Source organism: Sparassis crispa, assembly GCF_003851025.1.
Source record: "Sparassis crispa DNA, contig_000001F, whole genome shotgun sequence".
NCBI classification, from domain to species: domain Eukaryota; kingdom Fungi; phylum Basidiomycota; class Agaricomycetes; order Polyporales; family Sparassidaceae; genus Sparassis; species Sparassis crispa.
The window spans coordinates 4,015,881-4,038,623 of NW_020939748.1; the positions used below are offsets into that span (position 1 = coordinate 4,015,881).

At 50.0% G+C, this 22,743-nt stretch overlaps 7 protein-coding genes across 7 annotated transcripts; 4 read left to right on the plus strand and 3 right to left on the minus strand.

The window, feature by feature from the left end:
* Positions 1–347: 347 nt before the first annotated feature.
* Positions 348–1,292, plus strand: SCP_0214440 (Translation machinery-associated protein; the record flags this gene model as incomplete). The annotated part of the gene is made up of 6 exons (XM_027755346.1): positions 348–411; positions 465–572; positions 628–749; positions 820–828; positions 886–955; positions 1,063–1,292. The coding sequence occupies 6 exons, from the start codon at positions 348–350 to the stop codon at positions 1,290–1,292; spliced, it is 603 nt and encodes a 200-aa protein (XP_027611147.1).
* A 1,081-nt stretch (positions 1,293–2,373) lies between these two features.
* On the minus strand, positions 2,374–5,177 carry SCP_0214450 (hypothetical protein; the record flags this gene model as incomplete). Its single annotated transcript, XM_027755347.1, has 3 exons — positions 2,374–2,466; positions 2,515–4,272; positions 4,329–5,177. The coding sequence occupies 3 exons, from the start codon at positions 5,175–5,177 to the stop codon at positions 2,374–2,376; spliced, it is 2,700 nt and encodes an 899-aa protein (XP_027611148.1).
* Positions 5,178–6,005: 828 nt separating this feature from the next.
* SCP_0214460 (Probable methionine--tRNA ligase) lies at positions 6,006–7,895 on the plus strand (the record flags this gene model as incomplete). The annotated part of the gene is made up of 7 exons (XM_027755348.1): positions 6,006–6,018; positions 6,071–6,261; positions 6,326–6,412; positions 6,486–6,991; positions 7,042–7,256; positions 7,326–7,585; positions 7,644–7,895. The coding sequence occupies 7 exons, from the start codon at positions 6,006–6,008 to the stop codon at positions 7,893–7,895; spliced, it is 1,524 nt and encodes a 507-aa protein (XP_027611149.1).
* Positions 7,896–8,788: 893 nt separating this feature from the next.
* Positions 8,789–9,384, plus strand: SCP_0214470 (hypothetical protein; the record flags this gene model as incomplete). The annotated part of the gene is made up of 3 exons (XM_027755349.1): positions 8,789–8,801; positions 8,861–9,054; positions 9,106–9,384. The coding sequence occupies 3 exons, from the start codon at positions 8,789–8,791 to the stop codon at positions 9,382–9,384; spliced, it is 486 nt and encodes a 161-aa protein (XP_027611150.1).
* Positions 9,385–10,403: 1,019 nt separating this feature from the next.
* Positions 10,404–11,855, minus strand: SCP_0214480 (hypothetical protein; the record flags this gene model as incomplete). Its single annotated transcript, XM_027755350.1, has 1 exon — positions 10,404–11,855. One exon carries the CDS (start codon positions 11,853–11,855, stop codon positions 10,404–10,406), a length of 1,452 nt encoding a protein of 483 aa, XP_027611151.1.
* A 1,873-nt stretch (positions 11,856–13,728) lies between these two features.
* SCP_0214490 (hypothetical protein) lies at positions 13,729–14,415 on the minus strand (the record flags this gene model as incomplete). The annotated part of the gene is made up of 1 exon (XM_027755351.1): positions 13,729–14,415. One exon carries the CDS (start codon positions 14,413–14,415, stop codon positions 13,729–13,731), a length of 687 nt encoding a protein of 228 aa, XP_027611152.1.
* A 6,786-nt stretch (positions 14,416–21,201) lies between these two features.
* On the plus strand, positions 21,202–22,626 carry SCP_0214500 (Methionine aminopeptidase 1; the record flags this gene model as incomplete). Its single annotated transcript, XM_027755352.1, has 7 exons — positions 21,202–21,600; positions 21,718–21,866; positions 21,914–22,013; positions 22,070–22,274; positions 22,328–22,377; positions 22,431–22,499; positions 22,552–22,626. The coding sequence occupies 7 exons, from the start codon at positions 21,202–21,204 to the stop codon at positions 22,624–22,626; spliced, it is 1,047 nt and encodes a 348-aa protein (XP_027611153.1).
* Between the last annotated feature and the right edge of the window lie 117 nt (positions 22,627–22,743).

Below are 22,743 nucleotides of genomic sequence, written 5' to 3' on the forward strand. Positions count from 1 at the left end.
TCAAAGTCTGCTCCATCTCACGTTGAGTCTCCTTGATATCTCTTTCGAGTGTGCGAAGAAGGTCTTGAACCTTCGCGAGCTCGCTCACGTCCAAGGGCATGTTGAAGACACGGCTTTGGATCATGATGACTTTGAGACGTACAACATCGATATATCAGACTGAGACTTTGAAACGATGGAGCCTTGGATGAACCACTCTTCATGTGATTCATCGTCTCGTCTAGGAGAGATCATATCGGGCTTCGGCGAACTCCGAGTAGACCCTACGTAACTTACGTAAACGGTAAAACCGACCTAGTACGGACACACAGGCCTACTCCGAGCGCGTATACAGTAATCCATAAACAATGTCGGCAATTCAGGAAGGGGGAACGGCACCCCAAAACCCGGTCCAAGTCTTATATTGCGAAGGTCTGTCCTGTCTGTCTCGAACGAAACTCATTCGTAAGTCTTAGAGTTCGCAGTATGCACATTCCCCGTGGAGTACTGCGAGTTCGGCTCCAGATTCACAAAATGTAAGGAGTGGTTGAAGAACGAGCATCCAGATCTATTCGATAAATACTATTCCGAAGGTGCGTGATCCTCCCGCACTCTGAGCGGTTGACTAGAATTCGTCTCCGATGGTAGAGGCGCTGCATGCGAAGCTGGGCACCCTTAGTCTTGAGGCACAGTCCAAGCTAGAGAAGGACACGGCTAAGAAGGAGGCGAAGGCAGAGGCTAAGGCGGATGCAGCACTGAAGAAGAAGATGGTGCGCACGGAAATCTCGGTTCGCTCAGTCAGGATTACACTGACATATCTCCAATCCTTCGTGTGATCAGGCATCACAAGTGAATATTTAGTCCATTTTACGATCAGTTCCAATGGATCCTAACTGTTTTCCGAAGGTAACGATCAAGCGAATAGAACGGAATAAACGCAAATATGTAACATCTGTACATGGGCTGGATGCTTTCGGTCAGTCGAGTCTCATCTGTAAGGGTTGATGTTGACGTAGTTCCTTATCTTACATGGACTGTCCCGGCAATATTTCTATCCCAAATCACTATTCTAAATTCTCTCAGATGTCGATTTGAAAAAGGCTGCCAAGCTCTTTGCACAGAAATTCGCCACGGGCGCATCGGTCACGAAAAACCAACAAGGTCAGGAGGAGATTGTGGTGCAAGGCGACGTCAGCGGCGACATCGTCGAGATGATCGAGGATGGAGTCGGCATATTACAGAATGTACCGAAGGATAACGTCGTCGAGATCGAGGAGAAGAAAAAGAAAGGCACGGGAGAGGGCGTTCAGTAGATCATCGACCTTGCTGGTCTCTAGTGGGGTGTTTGATGTGAGTTGCCACCTTTCCGGAACCATGATACCGTCTCGTTGGCTGACGTGCACGTCAGAATATGATTTTGGCTGAGTGCATCGATTTGTGTCAATGGATTGTATACTTTGGACGTATCGATATCATTGCTGTAATATAATATTTGTGCGTGTACTGTTAAAGAGAGGTGTTTTTCATTGGGAGGCATACGCGCAATTGTTGCGGTCTAATCAGTTGAATAGTCCAGCCGTAGGAAATTACCTGAAAATGCAGGCAAGCAGCTCTCAGAGAACACGCGAGTTAGACTAATTTAGTATTTGGCGATATCAATGAAACGAAAAGACACAGATTGTTAGGAAAGACATCTGCAATGCAACAGAGCGACACATGTATATGACAGTAAGACGTATGATCTAGAAGGACGTTGAAGACGAAGGATATGCAAAGAATGTGATGCCAGGATACCGACGCAAAAGAATGGATGAAAGAAGTAATAACGTTTCTCGAAGATGCCAAAAAATCAGTGCCCCGTCAAAACAGTAAGAGACATGCCATGCTCTTCACGCAGAGAAGGCGGAGACCTCATCTGTCGTGAGGCTGGTGCCGGTCACAGACCCCCGACGTAGACTTCGGCGTAGAAAATGTCTCAAACGTTATGCAAAGAGACCAGATACAGGTTTTCGACGCGACACGGCAACGACATGGACTGATCCTCGTGCTTTTGCAGTACAGCATGCTCGTCGGACGCGGGACGCATGCAGAGACGTCGCAGCAACACGGTCACGTGGTGGCTGAAACTGCGATCTCCCAAGCCAGTGAGTAGTTGATACGCATTTCGTAGTGGATGGCACTCTCTGGTCCGTTTATAGCACGACGATTGATCCTGTCACTGCGGTGCCACTGCTCCTTGCAGAAAGAATGGTGGCATGGCCACCCGAAACGGCGAGCGCAAGGAGGCGATTGGCTATAACATAATATTTGCAGACGACGGACGATTCCACGGCCAATGTTCAGTTACACGGCGACAGGATACATTGCGGAGATATTCGTAATGTCATGCTGAATCTACTGTTTGAAAGCATTCCATGCGTCATTGAGCGAGCCAAACACTCCGTTCGCGATCATCCGTTGCTCCAGGGTAGTATTGTTCACGCTGAGCTGTAAAACTCTTGAGCACGAAGATAAGCATGAAGAAAGGCTACATACCTTGTCAGGGTGTAACTTTGCAATGGCTTTTGTGTACCGTATCTTCACCTGCGAAGGCGTGACCAGTTCATGCATCCCGACTTTCTGCCACCCCAGGTCTGGCCAAAGGACCGTATCCAGGCTGGCAATGAGTGCACGAATGTTCAATTCCTTCCCGTTCTTCCACGCCGCCAACCGACTATCAACAACATCCTTCAGCTCGTACCGTTGCTGATCCTCCGCCTCCGCAGCCTGATTAGCCGCGCGCACCCTATTCAGAGCCTCGGAAGTAGGGGTCGGCCGACGTTGGACAGGCTGCGGCTTTGGTTTTCGCTTCGGCTGCGAGGGTGGACGTGAAGCTGGCGCAGATAAAGTGGGGGCAAGCGTATCGACATCCGCACTAAGCATCCTTCGACAGCGCCCGGCACCTCTCACTGCTTCTCCGCGCGTCTTTGCAGCCCACTCAGCCGCAGCGATGGTCTCCCAATCCTGCCGCGCAAGATCCCACTTCTCCTTGCCTTCATACGCCTCGGCGCGCCGGCGAAAGGCTTTCATAAGGCCATCGGCCAGATCAATTCCGGCTCCTTCGTCCTCCTTCGTCACCTTCTCCTCCCGTGCAGGATGATAATTCAGCCCAATTATGCTGATAACATTGGTACAATCTTCTATTGCACCAGTGTGTTCGCCGGTCTTGATGCGTGTAAGCGCACGGTTGTTATACAGCGGGATAAGCAGCAAGTGCGACTCTGGTAGAGCAGCAATAGCAGCAGAGTAAGATGTCTCTGCCTCCACGTACCTCCCAAGCTTGAACATCTCGGTTCCAGCAGCCTTGTGCTTCGCAGATGCTGCGATGGCTGTAGGCGATGCCGAGATAGCCTTCCGTTGAATAAGTTTCACAGGGGATGGTGGGCGGACGGGAGGAGTAGACGGGACTTGCGCCGGGATCCTTCGGCGGAACGGGGAGACATACATCGCAGGAGCATCTTCGGAAAGCAGATTCGTCGTCATCGCAGCCGGAGCGGCCGCAGGACGCGCGTGGTTCGTCAACTTCCTCGGACGAGTCTGACTAGAAGGCCCTGGCGGCAATACTTCAGGCTCGTCCGAGAACTCAACGCAGTCATGCCGGATCCCTTCGACGTGCGCGTGCTCGGGGACATCTTGCATCCACTTCGGCCTCGCGTTCCTCGCCTTGTCCGCGGTGGGCGCCTTGGCTGAGGCTGCGGCAGCCGCACGCTCTTCGTATGCGCGCTGTACCTTCTCCCTCCCTTCCTTCCAGAATGCGTTTGCGCGATTGAACACATTCAGCCCGATCTCGCTGGCCTGGGCTAAGAGCTTGTCTGCCTGCTCCTGCAGGTTGTGCTGACTGGCCCCAGCAGGGCTCGACGAGGGCCCGTCACGCGCCGGTGGTTCGCGCGGGGGACGCGCAGGACCGCCACGCTTAGATGGGGCCTGGCGGCGGCGAAGAGAAGAGTCCTCGTCGTGTTCATCTTCGTCTGACTCCTCGTAACGCTCTCGCCGTCGCCGCGGCGCGTTTCCTCGTGGTGCCTCTCTAGATGGTGTCTGCGTTCCATTATTCGATGCTGCTGCTAGCAATGACTCCAGTGCAGTTTGAACATCTAATCCAGTGTCGGTGGCGGCGAGCGCGATTCGAGCTTGTTCCGGCGAAAACCCCATCTCAACTATCTGTCCGACGATATGTGGAGGCGGAGATACAGCACGAGAACGTTGACCAGATGTTGATACTTGTGAAGATTGCGGCGTATCTTGCACGGAACGTGCCTAGTCATGACATGTGCACTCACATTCATAATGTGGAAAGAAAAGGCAGTACATACAGGTGGTTGTGCGCGTGCGTCAACTGGTTTGCTGAGAGCGCCCAGGATATCGTCTTCGTCGTTTGAATCATCGTCAAGTAACGCATCCTCCCGGTCGCCGAAATCAAAATCTCCTGGAGAGTTAATTCGTGACGTGGGCCGCTCGGGCGAATGTCGGAAATTCGACAGTACGGATGGTGAGGTGAACTCGTCCAAATCCAAGATCGATTGGGGCGCTTGTGAAGGAGCAGGCCTCAGCGGAGCGGGCTGCGAAAGGAACTCATCGAACAAGTCGACATCCGCCGGTGGTGGAGGTTCAGCAACGGACTGCGTCTTTGAGGGTGCTGATACGAAATCCCACTCGTCGTCCTGGATTTTAACAAGAGCAGTCGCAGAAGAAGACTTCGCACCGAAGGATGTAGTTCCAAGGGAGTCAAGCCCAGCCCATGCAGCTACCTGGTGCTTGCTAACCGTCTGCGCTCCGTGCGACTGTTCCTTCCTCTCCCTCTCGGCCTTCGCCGCCCGCTCTGCGATAGTCATATTCGCACTGGTCGAACTCGATGCGAACGGTCCTGCGAGTAAACTGCTGAAGGCATCTCCGCCAGCACTCGTTGACTTCTGCACCGGTTTTGGGATTGCCGGGCTGGACGTTCCCAGGGATCTCGTGGACTGCAGCGGTCCAGTGGCAGAGGGCGTGTTCGATCGCGAGTTCCTTGTAGAAGGGCTCGCCGACGCGAGCATAGAAAATACGTCATTCTGCGGTGGGCGGGCGGAAGATACAATAGGAGTGAGGGAACCGAGCTTGCGTGGTGGTTCTGGCGGTTTCGTCGGGGCAGTCGAGTTCCAGAGGTCGGCGAAGGAGTCTGCCATAATGGTGAGTAGTCCAGCTACACGATACGTATAAAGGTTGGGACGGCGTTTAGTGTGGTAGAGAGCCGCCAACCTGTGTGAAGGCTGTATCAACGAGTCTGATTCGTAAATAACCGATAGCCGCCGTACCTCTGTATTCAACCAAGAAATTCGAACTTCGCGTTAGCCAACGAGAGCTGAGATTTCGACAGCCGCTGCGTAAATGCCTTGACTACGCTGTAAGTACGTGCAGCAGGACGTAGCTATACACATGCAAGATCCTCCCTTACCTCTATGCGTGTAAAGTCCTCCAACGGTGCATCAAACCAAATCCCAGATAGTGCACTCCCAGCCAGATACTACGATAGCAGCGACTGAGGTGATGACCAGACGTTTCAGTGTGGAAGCTGAACATTTCAGGCTGCATTTTGCGGATAACTATAGATAAGAATTCTCGTGAAATTGAGTGAAAACTTTGACGCGCGTGAGTCTGCCAATTGAAATTGCAGTCCTTTCGTCGTGCAGCCTGCTGGGGAAGCACGGACGACGCTAATGTTTGCCTCGAACTTGGCATCGCGCGGTCTAAATGTTTTCTTTCTACGCTGCGTCTCCAGACCCTCGAGTCGCAATCTTTCGACAGTATTGGATGGAGTCAAGTCGGTGAGTAACGTCAAGCCGTATTATATCACGACTCCCATATTCTACCCCAACGCAGGTGTGTCAAATTTTGTTGCAAAGTTTGTGTTTAAGTACGGGGAAAACGTGTCATACTCGTGCATGAGAGCTTGCCATGCTCTGTATGACTAGCACTCACGCACGAACATATTCCGAACCCTGAGTGCGACTAAGATGCCATTCCTTCGTGAACTGCTACAATTTTTCCTCTATGAAGTCGTAGACTGATTTCGTTATAGTCCCTCATATAGGACACCTGCATTCGTTGGTCATCGCGGACATATTCGCGCGATTTGAACGCATATCAGGAGAGAGACCGGTTCAATTTATAACTGGCACGGACGAACACGGTCTCAAGATTCAACGAGCTGCGCAGGCGAAAGGGATGGCTCCGCTTGCATTTTGCGATGAGCTGAGTGAATCCTTTCGTGTGTGTTCTCACCTGTTTGTCTGCACGCAGCAGTGTTCATTGGCGTTGTTGTGTGATCATGCAGGACTTGGCGAAGAAAGCCGACATCAGCAGCACGATGTTCTTACGGACAACGGAGCGAAAACACTGTAATGCAGTACAACATATGTGGGTAGGTTGGCCAGCCACCATTCTGTACTGTGAACAATGTAGTCATGAACTCTTCTTGCATGCACACGCCCTAGCGTACGCTAGACGAGAAAGGCTTGATCTACAAGGGTCAACATGCCGGCTGGTACTCCGTCTCCGATGAATGTTTCTACACCGACCTGCAGGTAACGGAAGTGGATCCAGGTACCGGTAACGACAAGTACTATGTTTCAAGCGAAACGGGCTCGCGTGTGGAGTGGCAGGAAGAAAATAATTATAAGTTCCGGCTCTCATATTTTCGCTCTATCCTGGCGCAGCATTACAAGGCCTACGAGGACGCGATCTACCCACCGCAGTACCGTGCTGAAATTCTTGGGGTCTTATCTGAACCCCTGGAGGACTTGTCAATATCGCGACCAAGTTCGCGACTGACATGGGGCGTGCCAGTTCCAGGCGACCCGGAGCATACGATATACGTGTGGATCGACGCGTTAATGGTGTATCTCTCTTCTATAGGATACCCATGGACGTCTTCAGGAGACAACGGGTTGAGCTCGGGATGGCCGCCAGACATACAAGTTATTGGTAAAGATATTCTCAGGTATGTCCTCTCTACCGGTGATAGGTATCGTACTCACTAGGTCCTTTCAGATTCCATGCGATTTATCTGCCTGCCATGCTTGCAGCTCTGGATCTTCCATTCTCGAAACGCCTGCTCTCTCACTCTCACTGGACTGTTGATAAACATAAAATGTCCAAGTCTGTAGGTAATGTCGCGGACCCCATACAAGCGATAGACGAGTATGGAGTGGATATAGTGCGGTACTACCTCGCGCGTGTAGGTGGTCGGTTCAAAGACGATGTCGGTAAGTTCTTCCATGGACTCCCATTCGTGTGAAGTTCTGATCTTTGTTTGTGCATCTGAATGTGCTCAGACTGGTCGCATGAGCAGCTCCAGAAGCACTCCAAAGAGATCATGGCTGCATTCGGGAACCTGTACTCTCGGAATGTCGGGCAAAAAATACTGTCAAGGTTGAATGGCCAGATACAGCCAAAGATTGAAGACCTTCATAGACATCGCATTACGACAGCGCTGATGAGCGACTTGCAAGAACTTCCTAACTCGGTGCATGAACATATGCAGAGACTGGAAGTAGCTGATGCATTGGACCGGATCGTCACGACTCTCCAAAAAGTGGGTATTTGAGCTTCTTTACATATGTCTCAGTCTGATTCATACGGATTGTGGTAAGGCGAATCTCCTGGTAACGCAAACTTCGCCGTGGAATGACCGGGCGACGCCTGTGGAGGTCGCGTTGTCAGTGCATACTGTCGTCCTCCACGCTCTCCGCGTTTGCGGCATCCTGCTGCAACCATTCATACCGTCTAAGGCTAGCCTCGTGCTCGATCAATTGAGCATCCCGGAGAATGAACGTAACTTGAACTTTGCTAACAGCCGAAATGTGACACTGGGTGAGCTGCTGCCACGGGTGCAAATATTCTGAGAGATGCTGGATGTATGGTGGAGAATAATAGGTTTGCCCGCTGTATTCGCCTTTTGCTTGAATGCAGTGCAGGCCGATCGTCATGTTGTGCTGCGGACATCTGAGTATGTCGCGGACGATTGACCGCTCAATCTGGTTCGGTCGTGCAAAAGTGTTTTCTACACGAATAGCTGTGGACGTCGCCTTTACCCTATCTTTGCTCGGGTCCCCGATAGATGTCGCACCAGAGATGGAGGCATAGGGACGGTCGAATGGCTGCAATTAGTATTGCCTCAACTCAAAGAGATTATACGCAACCAATGCATAGACAGTACTTGACAAATGTTACATTTTAATAAGTACTGGCACTTGAGTCGAGCGGTAGAGGCGGCAGACCCATTCTACGCTCGGAAGGTTACCGAGCGCAGAGAGGTCTCTTTCCTCCCCCACAATTCCGCAGTAGTGTGTAATAGGGACCCCCTGTACTTGTGAGAATTACCATTGGCTAATGCCGAAATGGAGTAACAGACGATGACTCATTCGATTGGATTCGGCTATATTTTGTGCTTTGCACTGTTGATACGCTACTAATTCCGATTCCCTTAAAGAATCGGTTATCAGTCTGTGCACGTATGGTGGTTGCTGACATAAAGTTGTACCCGCGCCGCATATAGTAATTTTCTCTTAGAATGGTTATCCGCTTTTTTTACTTTCCGTCTTTAGGCCACCCGATTCACTTCGGGTTTCCCGCTTCCTGTTCAAGATTTCCGCAACACAAAGTCGGCCGGCATTCCTTGAAAGTTTATTTCCGATGAAAGACTGGAGGAGGACCGATGGCTAGGGGTGATTGTCTGCATCTCTGCACCCATCCTCTATCTTCTCGCAGCTGCATTCACTCTTCACATAGATTCTGTATGCTGCATAGATGTGAGTGTGCCTGATACTTCCTCCCTCCTTCTCTCCCTTGCTGATGTCGACACTTGCAGCTTTGGATTTATATCCTCTCCTCATCGTAGACAATAAACCAGCTACTGTGTGGCTCGTCGGAGAAGTCGACTCATCTTGGTTCAAACTTCGCGGTGAACCCTTGGCCGTTGTGAGCATCAAGATCGGTTCAAACACTTCAGATGTTTTGAAAGCATCACGCTTCCAGAGCACCGGGAGTGGAGAGTATGCTTCTGTATGTTGAATTTCTTCTTTTCAACAAATATTTGTTATTCATTGCTTTAAGGTGGAAGCCTTCCAAAACGTATTTGATGCCGACACCAAGTTCGGCCCCAGGAACACTATGAGACAGATGCATGCCACGGACATCCACAAAAATGATCTCGTCCTGGTCAAATGTAACGTCACTCGTTGGAGGGTCGATGCTAAAGGTAAGGCTTCATACGAGAAGGGCTGGACCAAGTGGCGGACAGGTTTTGAACTCGTCACTATAGCGCGTCTGTATGATGGGCCCCAGGAGATTAGAGCTGTTGTCCCGCGCGCGGAAGTTTCATCATTCATCTAAATAGCCTCTATCTTATATGAGCCTGTGCTACTGCTTGTAATCTGCGCTACCTACGTTTATTTTCTTCCCCACTATTCGCTTGCAGTGATTGCCACCGTAAATTTACATGGCTTGACTACGGGATTTTCTTGTATACTATTACTATGACTACCGCCTTATCACATGTCGCTCTCGCAGAAATCGATGCTGTGAATATACGTGGGGGGACTAGGGAATCGGACATGGCGTGCGAATGCAGCGCCGCTCACCCACAAGTACAACGATACCTGGTAAGCTTTGTATGATTCTTATCCACCGTGAGGAATGAGGAGGAGTACGGTCTCCTGTCAAATATTAGGTCAGGATGTGTTAGAAATCGCGCCTTAGTTCCCAAATAGGAAGGTAGTGATGGCGGGTCAAGATGTGTTGGGGCGCGTGATTACGCGTCCTAAAATAGATTTCTGTATATATACAGTTCTAGACGCTCCACTTTATATAAGCAAATTTCCTTCTTTGTCTTTCTTTGTAATCATGCCCTCGGCTTGTCTGCCCTTGGGCGCTCCCCAATTTCTGGAGCTCCAGAAATTTGGGCACTACTTTCCAACACTCCCCCTCAAGCCGATGGGCATTCCGAGCTTCTTTGTGAGCTTCTCGTGCCTCGGCTTAGGGAGTGACTTTGTTAGGATATCCGCTATCATGTCCTCCGTGGGACAGTAGTGGATATCAATATATTTATCCCTCAATTTTTCGCGCACATAATGATGCTTTACATCAAAATGTTTTGATTTCACGTGGAATTGGGGATCACGTGCGATTGAGATCGCCGCTGTATTATCCTCGAATAAAATTGTAGGATCTTGTTGCTCGAAACCTATTTCTTTGAATAGTGTTTGGAGCCACACGGCTTCTTTTGCCGCTTCGGCGGATGCCATGTATTCGGCTTCCGTGGTGGATGATGCGACCGTGGTTTGCTTCTTTGAGCTCCACGTGATCGTGCCATTTCCTAATTTAAATAAATATCCCGAGATTGATTTGCGATCTCAGATATCGTTCGCATAGTCTGCATCTGAGTAGCCCACAAATATGGATTGATCTTCGGGCTTGACATCTGCAATTGGCCCGTAGATTATTCCAAGTTCTCGCATTCCGGATAGATAGCGGAGGATGCGTTTAGCAGCAGTCCAATGAGCCATTCCGGGATTGGCAGTAAATGAGCTAAGCCATTGCACGGGGTGAGCAATGTCTGGTCTCGTGACAATTGCCGTGTACATCAGTGATCCGATGAGCGATGCATATCCATTGTCTCGGTCGCATTCGTCATCAGTTTCGGGTTCTTCTTTTTCAAGCACTGTATTTGGATCAAGAGGCATCCCGACCGTGTTGGCGTTCGTAAGCCCATTCTTGTGTAGGATAGACTCAATATATTTTGTCTGAGAGATTTTGATTGTCCGCTTTGAATGGTCTCTCTCAATTTCTATCCCCACAATTTTTTGGGGTTCGCCAAGGTCGGTAACTTCGAACATATTTTGGAGTTCCCTCTTCAATTGGTCCATCAGTGCGCAATCATTGGTGAATATTAATAGGTCGTCTACCCAAATGGTGACGATTTCTATCTTATCACCTTTGATCTGAATGTACGCACATGGATCCGAGAATAGGCGCTTGAATCCCACGTCTAGTAACTTGCGGTTCAGCACGATATTCCATTCTCGGCCAGACTGCTTTAGCCTGTAGAGGGTTTTCTTTAATTTACATATGCAGTATGTTCCATCGCTGTATCCTTCGGGTTGCCGCATATACACTTCTTCTTTGAGAGTTCCATTAAGATAGGCGCCTTTCACGTCCATCTGTCCGATCTCCCAATCTAAGATTGCGGCTAGCCCGAGGATAGCTCGAATGGTTTCGAGGCGGACTACGGGCGTGAACGTCTCGGTATAGTCCATGCCTGGAATTTGAGAATATCCCTTCGCAACCAGGCGGGCTTTGTATTTGATTATTTCACCCTCTTTGTTTGTTTTCTTAACTAGAACCCATTTATTTCCTACGGGTTTTCGATCTTCGGGAGGTTCCACTAACTCCCAAGTCTCCATACCCTGTAGTTGATTGAGTTCCGTCTGGACTGCCTGTTCCCATTTGGGCCACTCGAGTGATCTCTTGGCATCACTGAGCGTCTTTGGCTCGTCCGCATCCGCATTTCCGTGGGCGCTCATCGCAATATAGACTAATTCGGCATTTGATTTATCTGGATCATTATCCAGATCTTCGTCTGCCTCTGGGTCGTGCATTAGACGGTAATCATGCCGCACTGTCTTTCTTCTGGTTTGTCTGGGCTGGCTTGGTGTGTCCGTCCCGCTTTCCTCGCGTTGATCAGGATCATCATCCTGTCTGCGCTTTTGCGGATTTTTGGCAGGTGACTGTGGCGCGGAAGTTCCTTCGTCTGGGCTGGCTTGGTGCGTCCATCCCGCTTTCCTCGCGTTGATCAGGATCATCATCCTGTCTGCGCTTTCGCGGATTTTTGGCAGGTGACTGTGGCGCAGAAGTTCCTAACTCCCCCTCACGCTGCACATCTGCGGTCGTTGTGAGGTTTGGGACTTCGGGTCTCCTTTCCACATGCGGCACGTCTGACGCATTGCTAGGTAAAGTGCCCGGAAATATATTTTGCTCCCCCTCATGCTGTGCTATGAGGATAGGTACGTCGGATCCTATTTGCTCTTGTGGCATGTGAGGCGCATTGCCGGGCAAATGGTCTGGGGAATTCGAAGAAAATTGGAAATTACGCGAGATTTTAATCTGGTGCGTATGCGCATCATAATATTTGATGGCTTTGGGTCCATCCATGTATCCAACAAAAATATACTTGTTGGCACGGGGCGCTAGCTTTAATAGTGTTGCGTCCTCCGTGAGGACCCATATGGGGGAACCGAATTCTTGTAGGTACGAGATATTTGGTTTCGTCCCATTCCATTTTTCTTCGGGAGTTGCCCCATTTAACGCCTGGGTAGGCGATCTATTTTTAATATAGACTGCATGAGCAATCGCTTCAGCCCAAAGATAACGAGGTAGATCTCTCGCATAGATCATCGCGCGCGCTAGTCCAAGCAGTGTGCGATTCAATCTCTCAGAGACTCCATTCTGGGATGGTGAGTACGGCGCAGTCGGACCCATCTCGATCCCTTTCATTTGACACCAGTTAATTAATTCGGTGTTCATATATTCTCGACTGTTGTCGAGCCTGAGTCACAAGGGTTTATTTCCAAACTTGCGCTCGATATAGGTAATATAATTCTTTACCTTTTCTGTTACTTCATCTTTATGCCTCATAAATAGTACTGTACTTCGATGACTGTAATCATCGGTAAATGTAATAAAATATTTCCACCCTTGTAGAGCGGCTGTCTGCGCAGGTCCCCACACATCCGTGTGTGTTAATTCTCCGGGTACCTTGCTGCATTCGTCCGTCTCTTTGGGAAATGGCTTCCGCGTCGCCTTTGCTTGGATGCACGCCTCGCAATTAATTTCATCTGGGCTTGGCGAGATTTCTAGGCCATCAACAAGCCCTTCGCGATATAATCGCATAAGTGCTGGTTTCCCGATATGGCCATAGATCTTGTGCCACTCTTCCCAGGTATGCGGGCCATATTTCTTAGCAGCATAGGTTCGCGCAGGTTGCGGAACTATTGGACGCAATTTCAATGAATATAGTCGTCCATTTTTCTTGCCTATAGCAAGAGTGTGTTTATTTTTATCTATTAGTATTGCGCGACTATTACCCATAAGTACTCTTCCTGCCGCGTCATCCAAACACGTGATGGAGAGGAGGCTATTGGGTGCTGTCAGTGCATACAGTACACCGTGGAGATGGAATTTCACTTTTCGGTCTCCTACTTCACTTTTGACATCGACCGTACTGCGGCCCAATGCCTGCGTTGGTTGCAGTCCGATGCCCGTGATTGTGTGATCTTCGAGCACCTGATAGGTCGCGAAGACTTCACGACGATTTGTAATGTGCGAAGTTGTCCCGGAGTCGGCAAACCACTCATAGAAAGAAGCGATTTCGCCATCAGATCCGAGAGATACAGTGTCGCTATCATTATCGTAGGCTATTTTTGCCTCATCCTCTTTCAATTCGACCTCGCGCACTTCGTAAGCACGTTCCGTCTTTTGCCGTTTCATCGGCAGGCCCTGTCCGGCTTTGCCACCACCTTTAGCCCAACAATCCGTGGCCTTATGCCCGAATTTTCCGCAATTCATACATTTGACCTTGTCGCAGTGCCGACACTCGTTACCAAGATGTCCTGGCTTTCTGCAGATCGAACATTTTTTGTATTCCCCAAAGGGGTGCTTCTTTCCTTTGGCAACCATGGCTTAGTCCGAGGATTGACTGCGCTCGCCACGCTCGTGCCTTTGCCTATTTTTATCAAGAATGATGGCAATCAATTCTTGTGATGTAAGCTGAGGGCGCACGTTGTCAGCACCTTCGGCGCCAACATTGCCGGCCATGGCGCCAAAGTAAGAGCTGAGGAAAGAGTCCCAGCTCTCCAGTAATGAGGTAGCCAGAATGAGCCGGAAATCCTCGTCAGAAACAACCTTCCCCATTAGGTGGAGTTGTTCCTGGATCTGTCGTAGCTGTGTAATGTGACTGGAGATATTATCTTCTTCCTTGGCTTGCCTCCGGTCAAAACGCCGGCACAGCGTGAGAATTCCATGCTGTCCACGCTGTTCCTTGACTGTGCGAAGCTGCTCCCACATGGCCCGTGCCGTCTCGGCTCTAGTGATGTGCACCATCTGGGAATCTCCCAGCGATAGCACAATTACGTTCTGGGCCTTGAGGTCCTTTTCTCCCCAGGCGCTAATCTCCGCCTCTCTCGCTGCCCTATTGGCCGGGTCATTACTCAGCTGCAGCTTCGGTGTCTTTCCGGTCACATACTCCTGGAGACCCTTATCGTTAAGGATGGCCTCGACGCGGTGCTTCCACGGGAGCCAATTGTCTTCCTTCAGGAGCGGGATCCGGTAATCATTGCTATTGCTCGTATTATCAGCGCTGGTCGACATTATTTGTTCTCGTACTAGTAAGGGGGTAACAATTTTTGTAGCCACAATAGGGGCTGTTGTTATCCAAGTATTTATTGGCTAGAGCCGGGGCTCATAACCTGTTAGAAATTGCGCCTTAGTTCCCAAATAGGAAGGTAGTGATGGCGGGTCAAGATGCGTCGGGGCGTGTGATTACGCGTCCTAAAATAGATTTCTGTATATATACAGTTCTAGACGCTCCACTTTATATAAGCAAATTTCCTTCTTTGTCTTTCTTTGTAATCATGCCCTCGGCTTGTCTGCCCTTGGGCGCTCCCCAATTTCTGGAGCTCCAGAAATTTGGGCGCTACTTTCCAACAGGATGAATACTACAAAATTCGTCATATTTTGCACGCACATCGTCGTAGTCGTCAGTGAAGTGGAATGTAAAGCGGCCATTTTCTCTGTTGACGCATTCAATATTCACGTTTATGGTTATCGTGTTGAAGACATGGACTTTGGCATTTGTCGCCATTAATCAGTGTATCCGAATGTGCAATTTTTCATCCGACACTGCAACCGACACGAGCGATGACGCTGACAAAACACCAGCACATAAGATTATTCTCCTCATTCAAAATTCACACTCAGTCTAACAGAATTGGATGCTCAATATGGCATTCATACATGGAACATGTGTGAATCTTGCGAGCAACTACATGGTATCCCCTTACCCGCCTTTGATCTACGCAATGCTAAGGCTCTCCATCCGAATGAATGTGAATCAGCATTGAAAGGAGCACTCGCAAAGGTGTTGATGAACATAACGAGACAGCGTACGTGGGACAAAGACTTCGAAGGACATAATCGCGACAGGACCCCGGCATATGCTCCAATATGTCCAATCCAAAATCCCCGAATTTTGGCCCTTATGTCCGCACACCATTTGGGCCCAAATACCCGCACAACAGATCGGGTTAGCCAAATTTGGTCCATTTATACCCGCATGGCCAATATAACCTCTGAAAATGGCCAAAATTTACAAAAAAAGCGCAAAAATCACCCAGGACACGCATGCACCGGAGACGGCGAGCTATATCTGGACATCTAATATTGTGCAAATATCCCATCTAACATTGTACATATATGGTAGAATGTCAGACAGTTGTACATTTTTGTAAACATGCTTATTCTCACGATCTGATTGGCTGAGAAAGGATGTAAGGCAAAATTTTCGCAGGCAACAAGAGCCGGTCATACATGTACAATGTAAGGCAGAATTTTCCCACAATGTCCGCAGATGTGATATTGCACACTGTCTCCAGTGGCAGAACATGCTACGCATCATTGCTGAACCTATAGACACTATCCTGACCCTTTGGCCGTGGCTACATGTCTAGGACACGTTCAACGTCCAATCTGTCTAATACCGCATGTAAGAGAATGGGCTTGTCATTGTATATCAGTGCTGAGGGTGAGAGGCAAATGCTGACTTGCTTGCTCAACCTGAATGCGCGAGCGGAAAACATATTGACTCTGACTCAGCGACAGCCACGTATCGGGCATTCACTTACTCGGAGAAGGCGAAGCCTTGGAGGTTGTCCCCGGCCGTCCAAAAATGTCTGCACTATCAGATCGGACATGCTGGCGATGGTCCATTTATGTCCGCACAGTGGATCGGGTAGAGTGCCAGAATTTGGCCTGTTCTACACGGCCAGACATCTGCGGCACCAGAATGGGGCCTGAGAGCGGAGTCGCCGCAACAGCCCATGCCCGGCGCGATTACTACCCTTTTCGTGTAATGATTTTACGGTATTTAAAAAATAGCCTTATACAGTGCTTGGACATGTTGTCAATTCAGCTGCATAGATAGGCCTATGACAGCCCAAGTGCGGCCCCATTCCAGGGCTGGCGGTCAGACACCAAAACAGCCCTCAATTCACATGCAATTATGGGGCCGTGGCAGCCCAGAAACTGGCTGAGGGAAAGGTCAGTCCGATGCTTCAGTCAGGGTCACAAATGATCAATCCAGCCAAAATCCCATTTTCGTACAAAACAAAATGGTATAGCACAAATTTATTGCATTTTTGTATGCTACATGTACGCTATGGGAGAGTACAACACCCACATGCCGCTTCGCGATGATGCAGCATGCTTTAGGTTGGGCACGGTGGATGGAGGGTCTTGGGATGGGAGGACAGTAGTGGCAGAAAGGCAAGAGCAGGATGCCCACACCGACACGAGAGTACAACACCCGCATGCCGCGTTGTGATGACGCGGCGTGTGTCATTTGGCACACTGTTGATCGGGCACGGCGGGCAGAGGGGCTTAGAAAGAGAGGATGGCAGTAGCGGGAGCGCGAGAGCACGACGCCCGCACACTGCGTCGTGATAACGCGGCGTGGTGGCGTAGCTTGTTCAAGGCCCACTTGACATGCATGACGGGCAGAGGGCTTTGGAAGGGAGGACAGCAGTGGCGGGAAGCAAATATTGCTCCTCCCGCTAACCCTCCCATGCTGTGCTGCACTTGTGAATGCCCTGAGCTGTGAACCAAATCCTAAAAAATCTGCATATCAGAATTGGCACAAAAGACAAAAATGTTAACCTATCGTGCGATGCATGATCAGCACCTCTCAACGCGAATGTAGGCGGCATGTAATGTGTCGTGATGCACTGGCGCCGACAACTAGGAAGGAAATCTAAATGAATGCGGGAGACGCGGGTGGTGGTGACACGACGACAAGGATGAGAATGTTGGTGGCTGGAATTGGGTGGACATTGGAGACGAAGGATCTGGGTAGTGAGGAGCGTGAGCCAATGGAGGAGGGAACGAGACATGAATGCACGAAGCAGAGCCCGCAGATGACCTGCAGAGTTTGAATTGACTTAGAGACTTTCTGGTGTATCGCGACTTGCACATCCATGTTGCTGCCTCGGGCTCTCAATGCAATTTATTAGTAATAATAAATATCATTCATCTTGTTTGTCCAGAAAGTAGAGTTTACTCTAATATTAATTTCGAGAGTACTACTGCCAACCAGCCTGGCCTATACATATGTCTGCAGAGTCATAGTACCAGGATCAGACGGGGGTCGAATAGGCACTGGGTCATGTTGGAAATGGCCGGAAAAGAGGCAATCCGAGGGCATCCGAGGGATGCGCCACAGCGGAGATTAATTACATAATGTGGCCATTATATAAAAGGATATCTATATTTGGAGCAATGAGAGCTCCGCAGCCACATCTTCGTCCCGATCCTTTACCTCGCGTCCGGTCCGATTCTCTCAGATTAAATTCCTCGCTTCCCAAAAGGGCTACGAGGCCCCGCATTTTCTAACAGGTTATGAGCCCCGAGACGATTGCAATCCTCGGACATAGGCTCTTCTCTGAATATATAGCTGAGTCCTTGACCCCTATTCACCAAAAGGCTGATATACTGCATTGCACAACAAGTAATAGGAGATCTCAGCAGTCCTATGTATGATTTAGGACTACTGAGGAAAAATAATATTGTTTTGTGCCTAAAGACTTCGCCGGATAATGATTCGGCAGACGCGGTCAAAAGAGCCGCGCAGAGAAGCGTTGGGAGGCCAAGCGCGCCTAAATAGGAGCGTGCGAGAATGAGATGCGCTCTTGCTGTCCTAAGAGGCAGAACTGCAGTAAATGCGAGTGCTAAGACCTGGAGCTCAGAGCCTAGAGTGCAAGACCAGAGACTGAGAGTCCATAGAGAGACCACAGTCCCAAGTCAAAGACTCAGAGCCAGAGATGAGAGGCCAAACTCGAAAACCCGAGGCGCGAGATGTGTCATTGAGATAAGATTAGATGAGGATGCAAAGCGCCTTGGGAACGCAGAGCGCCTAAAGCAGATAAGCGAGATAAGATAAGATGATGCGCATGCATACTGCGCACATCAGCATGGTGAGCCTCGAGGAATATGGCGCGTGCAAAGATGCACGGAAGCTGTGACGCGATGTGCGTTAGTGGTGAGAGATGCACTTGCAATGCGTGGACCCCCGAGCCATAGCCAGAAGATGTTTTCGAGCCCCAAGCTCAGGAAGCAGACTCTGTATCACCGGAGAAAAGCCGAGGCCATAGCCGATGATTAGATCTGGCAGGCAAGGCAGAGCGGGATGCGGAGACTGGGGCCTATAAACACAAATGTAAGGCCCAACAATATATATTTCTACGGGCCAAAAACAGTGTGAAGCTGTATGCAGTACTGTACTTAACGGAGTACAGAATAAAATCAACCGGTATAATGGGTATATCACCGGAAAGAAGCCAAAGCTGATCGTGAGCAAAGGCACTAAATTTAGATGGTCGAGAGTATCGAAAGGGCAATCTACAGTAATTGCTCAGTACCCGGCCAATGAGAGTGAGATGAGTGTGACTGCGCTGCACTCGCCATTCCAGAAAGAAAGCCGTAGAATGTCTAAATTGAACACTACTCGATTGAATGTGCCTATGAGCACAATTAAAGATGCTACCCTCAAATACAATATTAGCATCCAGGGCTACAAAAATATATTGGTAAGCTACATGGATGGAGTGAAATGTAGGGCGCATGAATGCGTCAAGACCACCTAGCCGGGCTCCCTGCGAACCAATGGACAGATGTGTCACATGGTAAGGAGAAGCCCGATGTCCCCAAACTAGGCGGAACTGCAGATGTGCAGCGCCAGGGGGAGAGAAAATGAAAAATTCCAGACCCCTCACCAATTAGCATGGCAGACGTGCATGCATGGGAAGGAGATCTGAAGTCCCATAAAACTCAAAGCGACTGCAGACGTGCAGTGCGAGGGGAAATCAGGGGGAGCATATTAGCACCGGGTCCACTACCAAGCAACGTGACAGACGTGCCGCGTGCGGAGATGAGTCCCGAAGTCTCCAAACTAGGCTGAACTGCAGACGTGCAGTGTCAGGGGGAAGAAAAGGAAATTGCCGGATCCCATACCAACCAATACTGCAGACGTGCAATATGGAGATGAGAGATCCGAAGCCCTAAAACCTCGGCAGCCATAGACGTGTAGCGCGAGGGGGAGCTAGGGAATTCCGCACCACAGTCAACTGCCACATCAAATCCGCGCAGCGCAGATGGGATGATGATCCCGAAGAACGCGAAGAAGGTGGGACTGATGCACACAAAAAAGGAAAGGCCCACAGACAGAAAAGTCGGTAAAATCTACCGAATGATCTGGATGCCAAGAAGGACGATCCGGAGAACGCGCGCCAACAGAAGCGCACATATGAGCTAAAAATGCTCAGAATTGAAAAAATGAAAAATCGCACTCTGGCTAGTAGCGAGTGTTATTTGGTGTTGGGGGAACCCTCACCAGATTCCGACAGCGGGCTTTTCCCACTGGGTTTTTTCCTGCGAGGTTTTAACTGCTGGTCTACCCCTACCAGAAGGTAGGATGGTCGGGAGTGTGTATCTGAGGACCATCAGACGGCGATATTAATCGCATGCGATCCTCAAAATATTTATTGTCCTATCCCGGAAAGAAAAACAATCCCTAAGCCAAGGCATCAGAAGCAAATAAATATGCTCGAATGCCCGTCGGCTTGAGGGGGAGTGTTGGAAATGGCCGGAAAAGAGGCAATCCGAGGGCATCCGAGGGATGCGCCACAGCGGAGATTAATTACATAATGTGGCCATTATATAAAAGGATATCTATATTTGGAGCAATGAGAGCTCCGCAGCCACATCTTCGTCCCGATCCTTTACCTCGCGTCCGGTCCGATTCTCTCAGATTAAATTCCTCGCTTCCCAAAAGGGCTACGAGGCCCCGCATTTTCTAACAGGTCAGTATCCCACAACCCAGTGCCTAGCTGGTGCCGCTGTCGAAGCACCAATGCCTGGTTGGGGGAAAACACCGCAGCCACCCTCTTACAGCCCAGGAATCGACCCGTTCACGGCACCAAGACAGCCCTGCAAGTCCGGGGCCGTTCGGACAACTCAAACCGGGTCAAATTCCTCTGCGCTTGAAAATCCCCGAAACGGTAACAGGCGGGGGCTGGATTTGGGCCGATATTCGGGCCGCTACGACCCTTTTCGTGTAATGATTTTCTGGGGTCTGCCTATTCTGGCCGTGTACCCGGACTTAGTCTCGGACGTTGGCCGGATTTGGGGGTCACTTCTACCCGCATCCGGATCGGACATGTTGCAGCGTATGCCGGGGTCCTATCGCGACGCGGATGCCTTCTACGCTGATATCTCCCAAATCACTGTTCTTCTTTCACCCGGCTATGAAGACGTCATCACTTCCTCTGCAAAACAACGAGGAATGAACTTACCTGACGTCATAGCTGCGAAAAAGAAGATTAAAAAGTAACATTATCAAATACATTTCCTGCACTCATACTCTTACTTTCTACTGTACGCGTACGATACATAATTCTCGATTTTCACACTCTTATTTCCTACTTTACGCTTTGTATCTACTTCTATATCGAAAACCACACTAAAAATATATATAATACAAAAATTCGGCGAAATTTCGCCCCAAAAAATTGACCTACCTACCTCGCGAGGTTAGTGCATGCTGAAAAGCATGCGCTTCTCGAGTGTTTCTCACGCACCACGAACGGAGTCCGTTCGTGCTCGACTCCAACACGACCCCCTCCAAGTTCCAAGTCCTGTTCCAAGTTCCGCACCCACTCGTCAATCTTTCTCATCTGCCGGATCTTGTACACACCCGCGCGCGCGGCTTAAATTACTGCTGCTTTTCAGTCAGGCTGTTTCGTAATTGCTTCATTTGATATCTCAAAACTGGAGCTTGTGCTTCTTGCGCACCTGACATACCCCCTCGAGTGTCTTGCGGAGGCTTCCATGAGAGCTCGTGCGTTCAGTATTCTTCGTGGCAGTTCACGGCACAGGCCCCACGCGATATCCCTCACCCTACGAAGAACCAGTCATCGAAGTGTTGACCTTTCCGAGACCACTTCCGATGTCGCAAACGACTTTGGTTCTTACGATGTCATTCTTCCACCAGAGCCTTTCGTATGGGGCGTCGCCCATATCAAGCCGCGCTGTGTGCCTGAAGACATTCGCAGACCGCGTTATGCGCTCTCATTTGACTCTGCTTCTACCCTTGGCTTCGGCGAGGACACGTCTACGGGGCCTCAGCACGTTCGGGACAAGCTAATTGCACTTCAAGACGAGGAAACTGTGAGGCGCGTCGGTAGGCTGGCGAAGGAAGTGCTACTCTACGCAGGAAGCCTGGTGCAGGTGAGTTGGGTAATCTGTCGACGAGCTTATGCATCTGCGGCGCGGGTTGATGCGTCACAGATTCATTAGCCCATCGCCTGGTCTGGGACAACGCGCTGCATTTTCTTACATGTGTAGGTGGGCGTAACGACGGAAGCCGTTGACGCAGCTGTGCACGAATTCATTCTGTCTCACTCCGCATACCCATCTCCCCTCCTGTATAATGGCTTCCCGAAGTCATGCTGCACCAGCGTCAACAATATCATCACTCACGGTATTCCCGATGAGTAAGTTTGTTACCTTTTTCACTCGTCGCACTGCTCATCGTCCTTAGCCGCTCACTCATGGACGGAGATATCGTGAATGTTGACATCACAATATATAAGGATGGCTTTCACGGGGACACGTCGCAGACATTCCTCGTCGGCGACGTGGTGAGTCCACTGTCTTCTCTTTAAACTATGTTATTTATCTGACCCGCTCGTATGAGGACGAACAAGGCCGTGCACTTGTTCAGACCACCCGTGAGGCATTGGAGGCAAGCATCGCCGCGTGTGCGCCCGGCCGACCATTCAAGGGTATTGGCAAAGCAATCTACGAGCTCGTTCGAAACACCGAATTTTCTGTGAACACGCAGTTCACCGGGCATGGCATCGGCGAGGACTTCCATAGGAGACCTTGGATTTTGCACCACCGTGGGTCTGCGCATACCATTCCGTCTGATGTCAGCTCAGAATGACTGTTGCAGTGAACGATGAGCCAGGTGTAATGCTGCCCGGTCATTGTTTCACGATTGAGGTGCGTATTGCAAATTCCTGTCTTCGTCGGGCTGTACTCATGTCGTCCATTAGCCGTGCATTGTCCAAGGCGCCGACCCCAACGGCTGGATGTTCCCAGACGGCTGGACAGTTTCAACCGAAGTACGCGTTAGAGTTTTGACAAATTACGATACTCACAGACCACGTTCTGTAGAACTGTGCACGTAGTGCACAAGCAGAACATATGGTCTTAATCACCGAAACCGGGGCGGAGGTACTGACACGATAGCCAGACGCAGATAGTGCTGTTTGTACGCGTATACCACGAGTAGTCACGAACATTCGTTGTTTGGGTGGTGGAGATTGGCGAGCAGGCTGGCGAAGGATAGAGACGAGCAACGATATA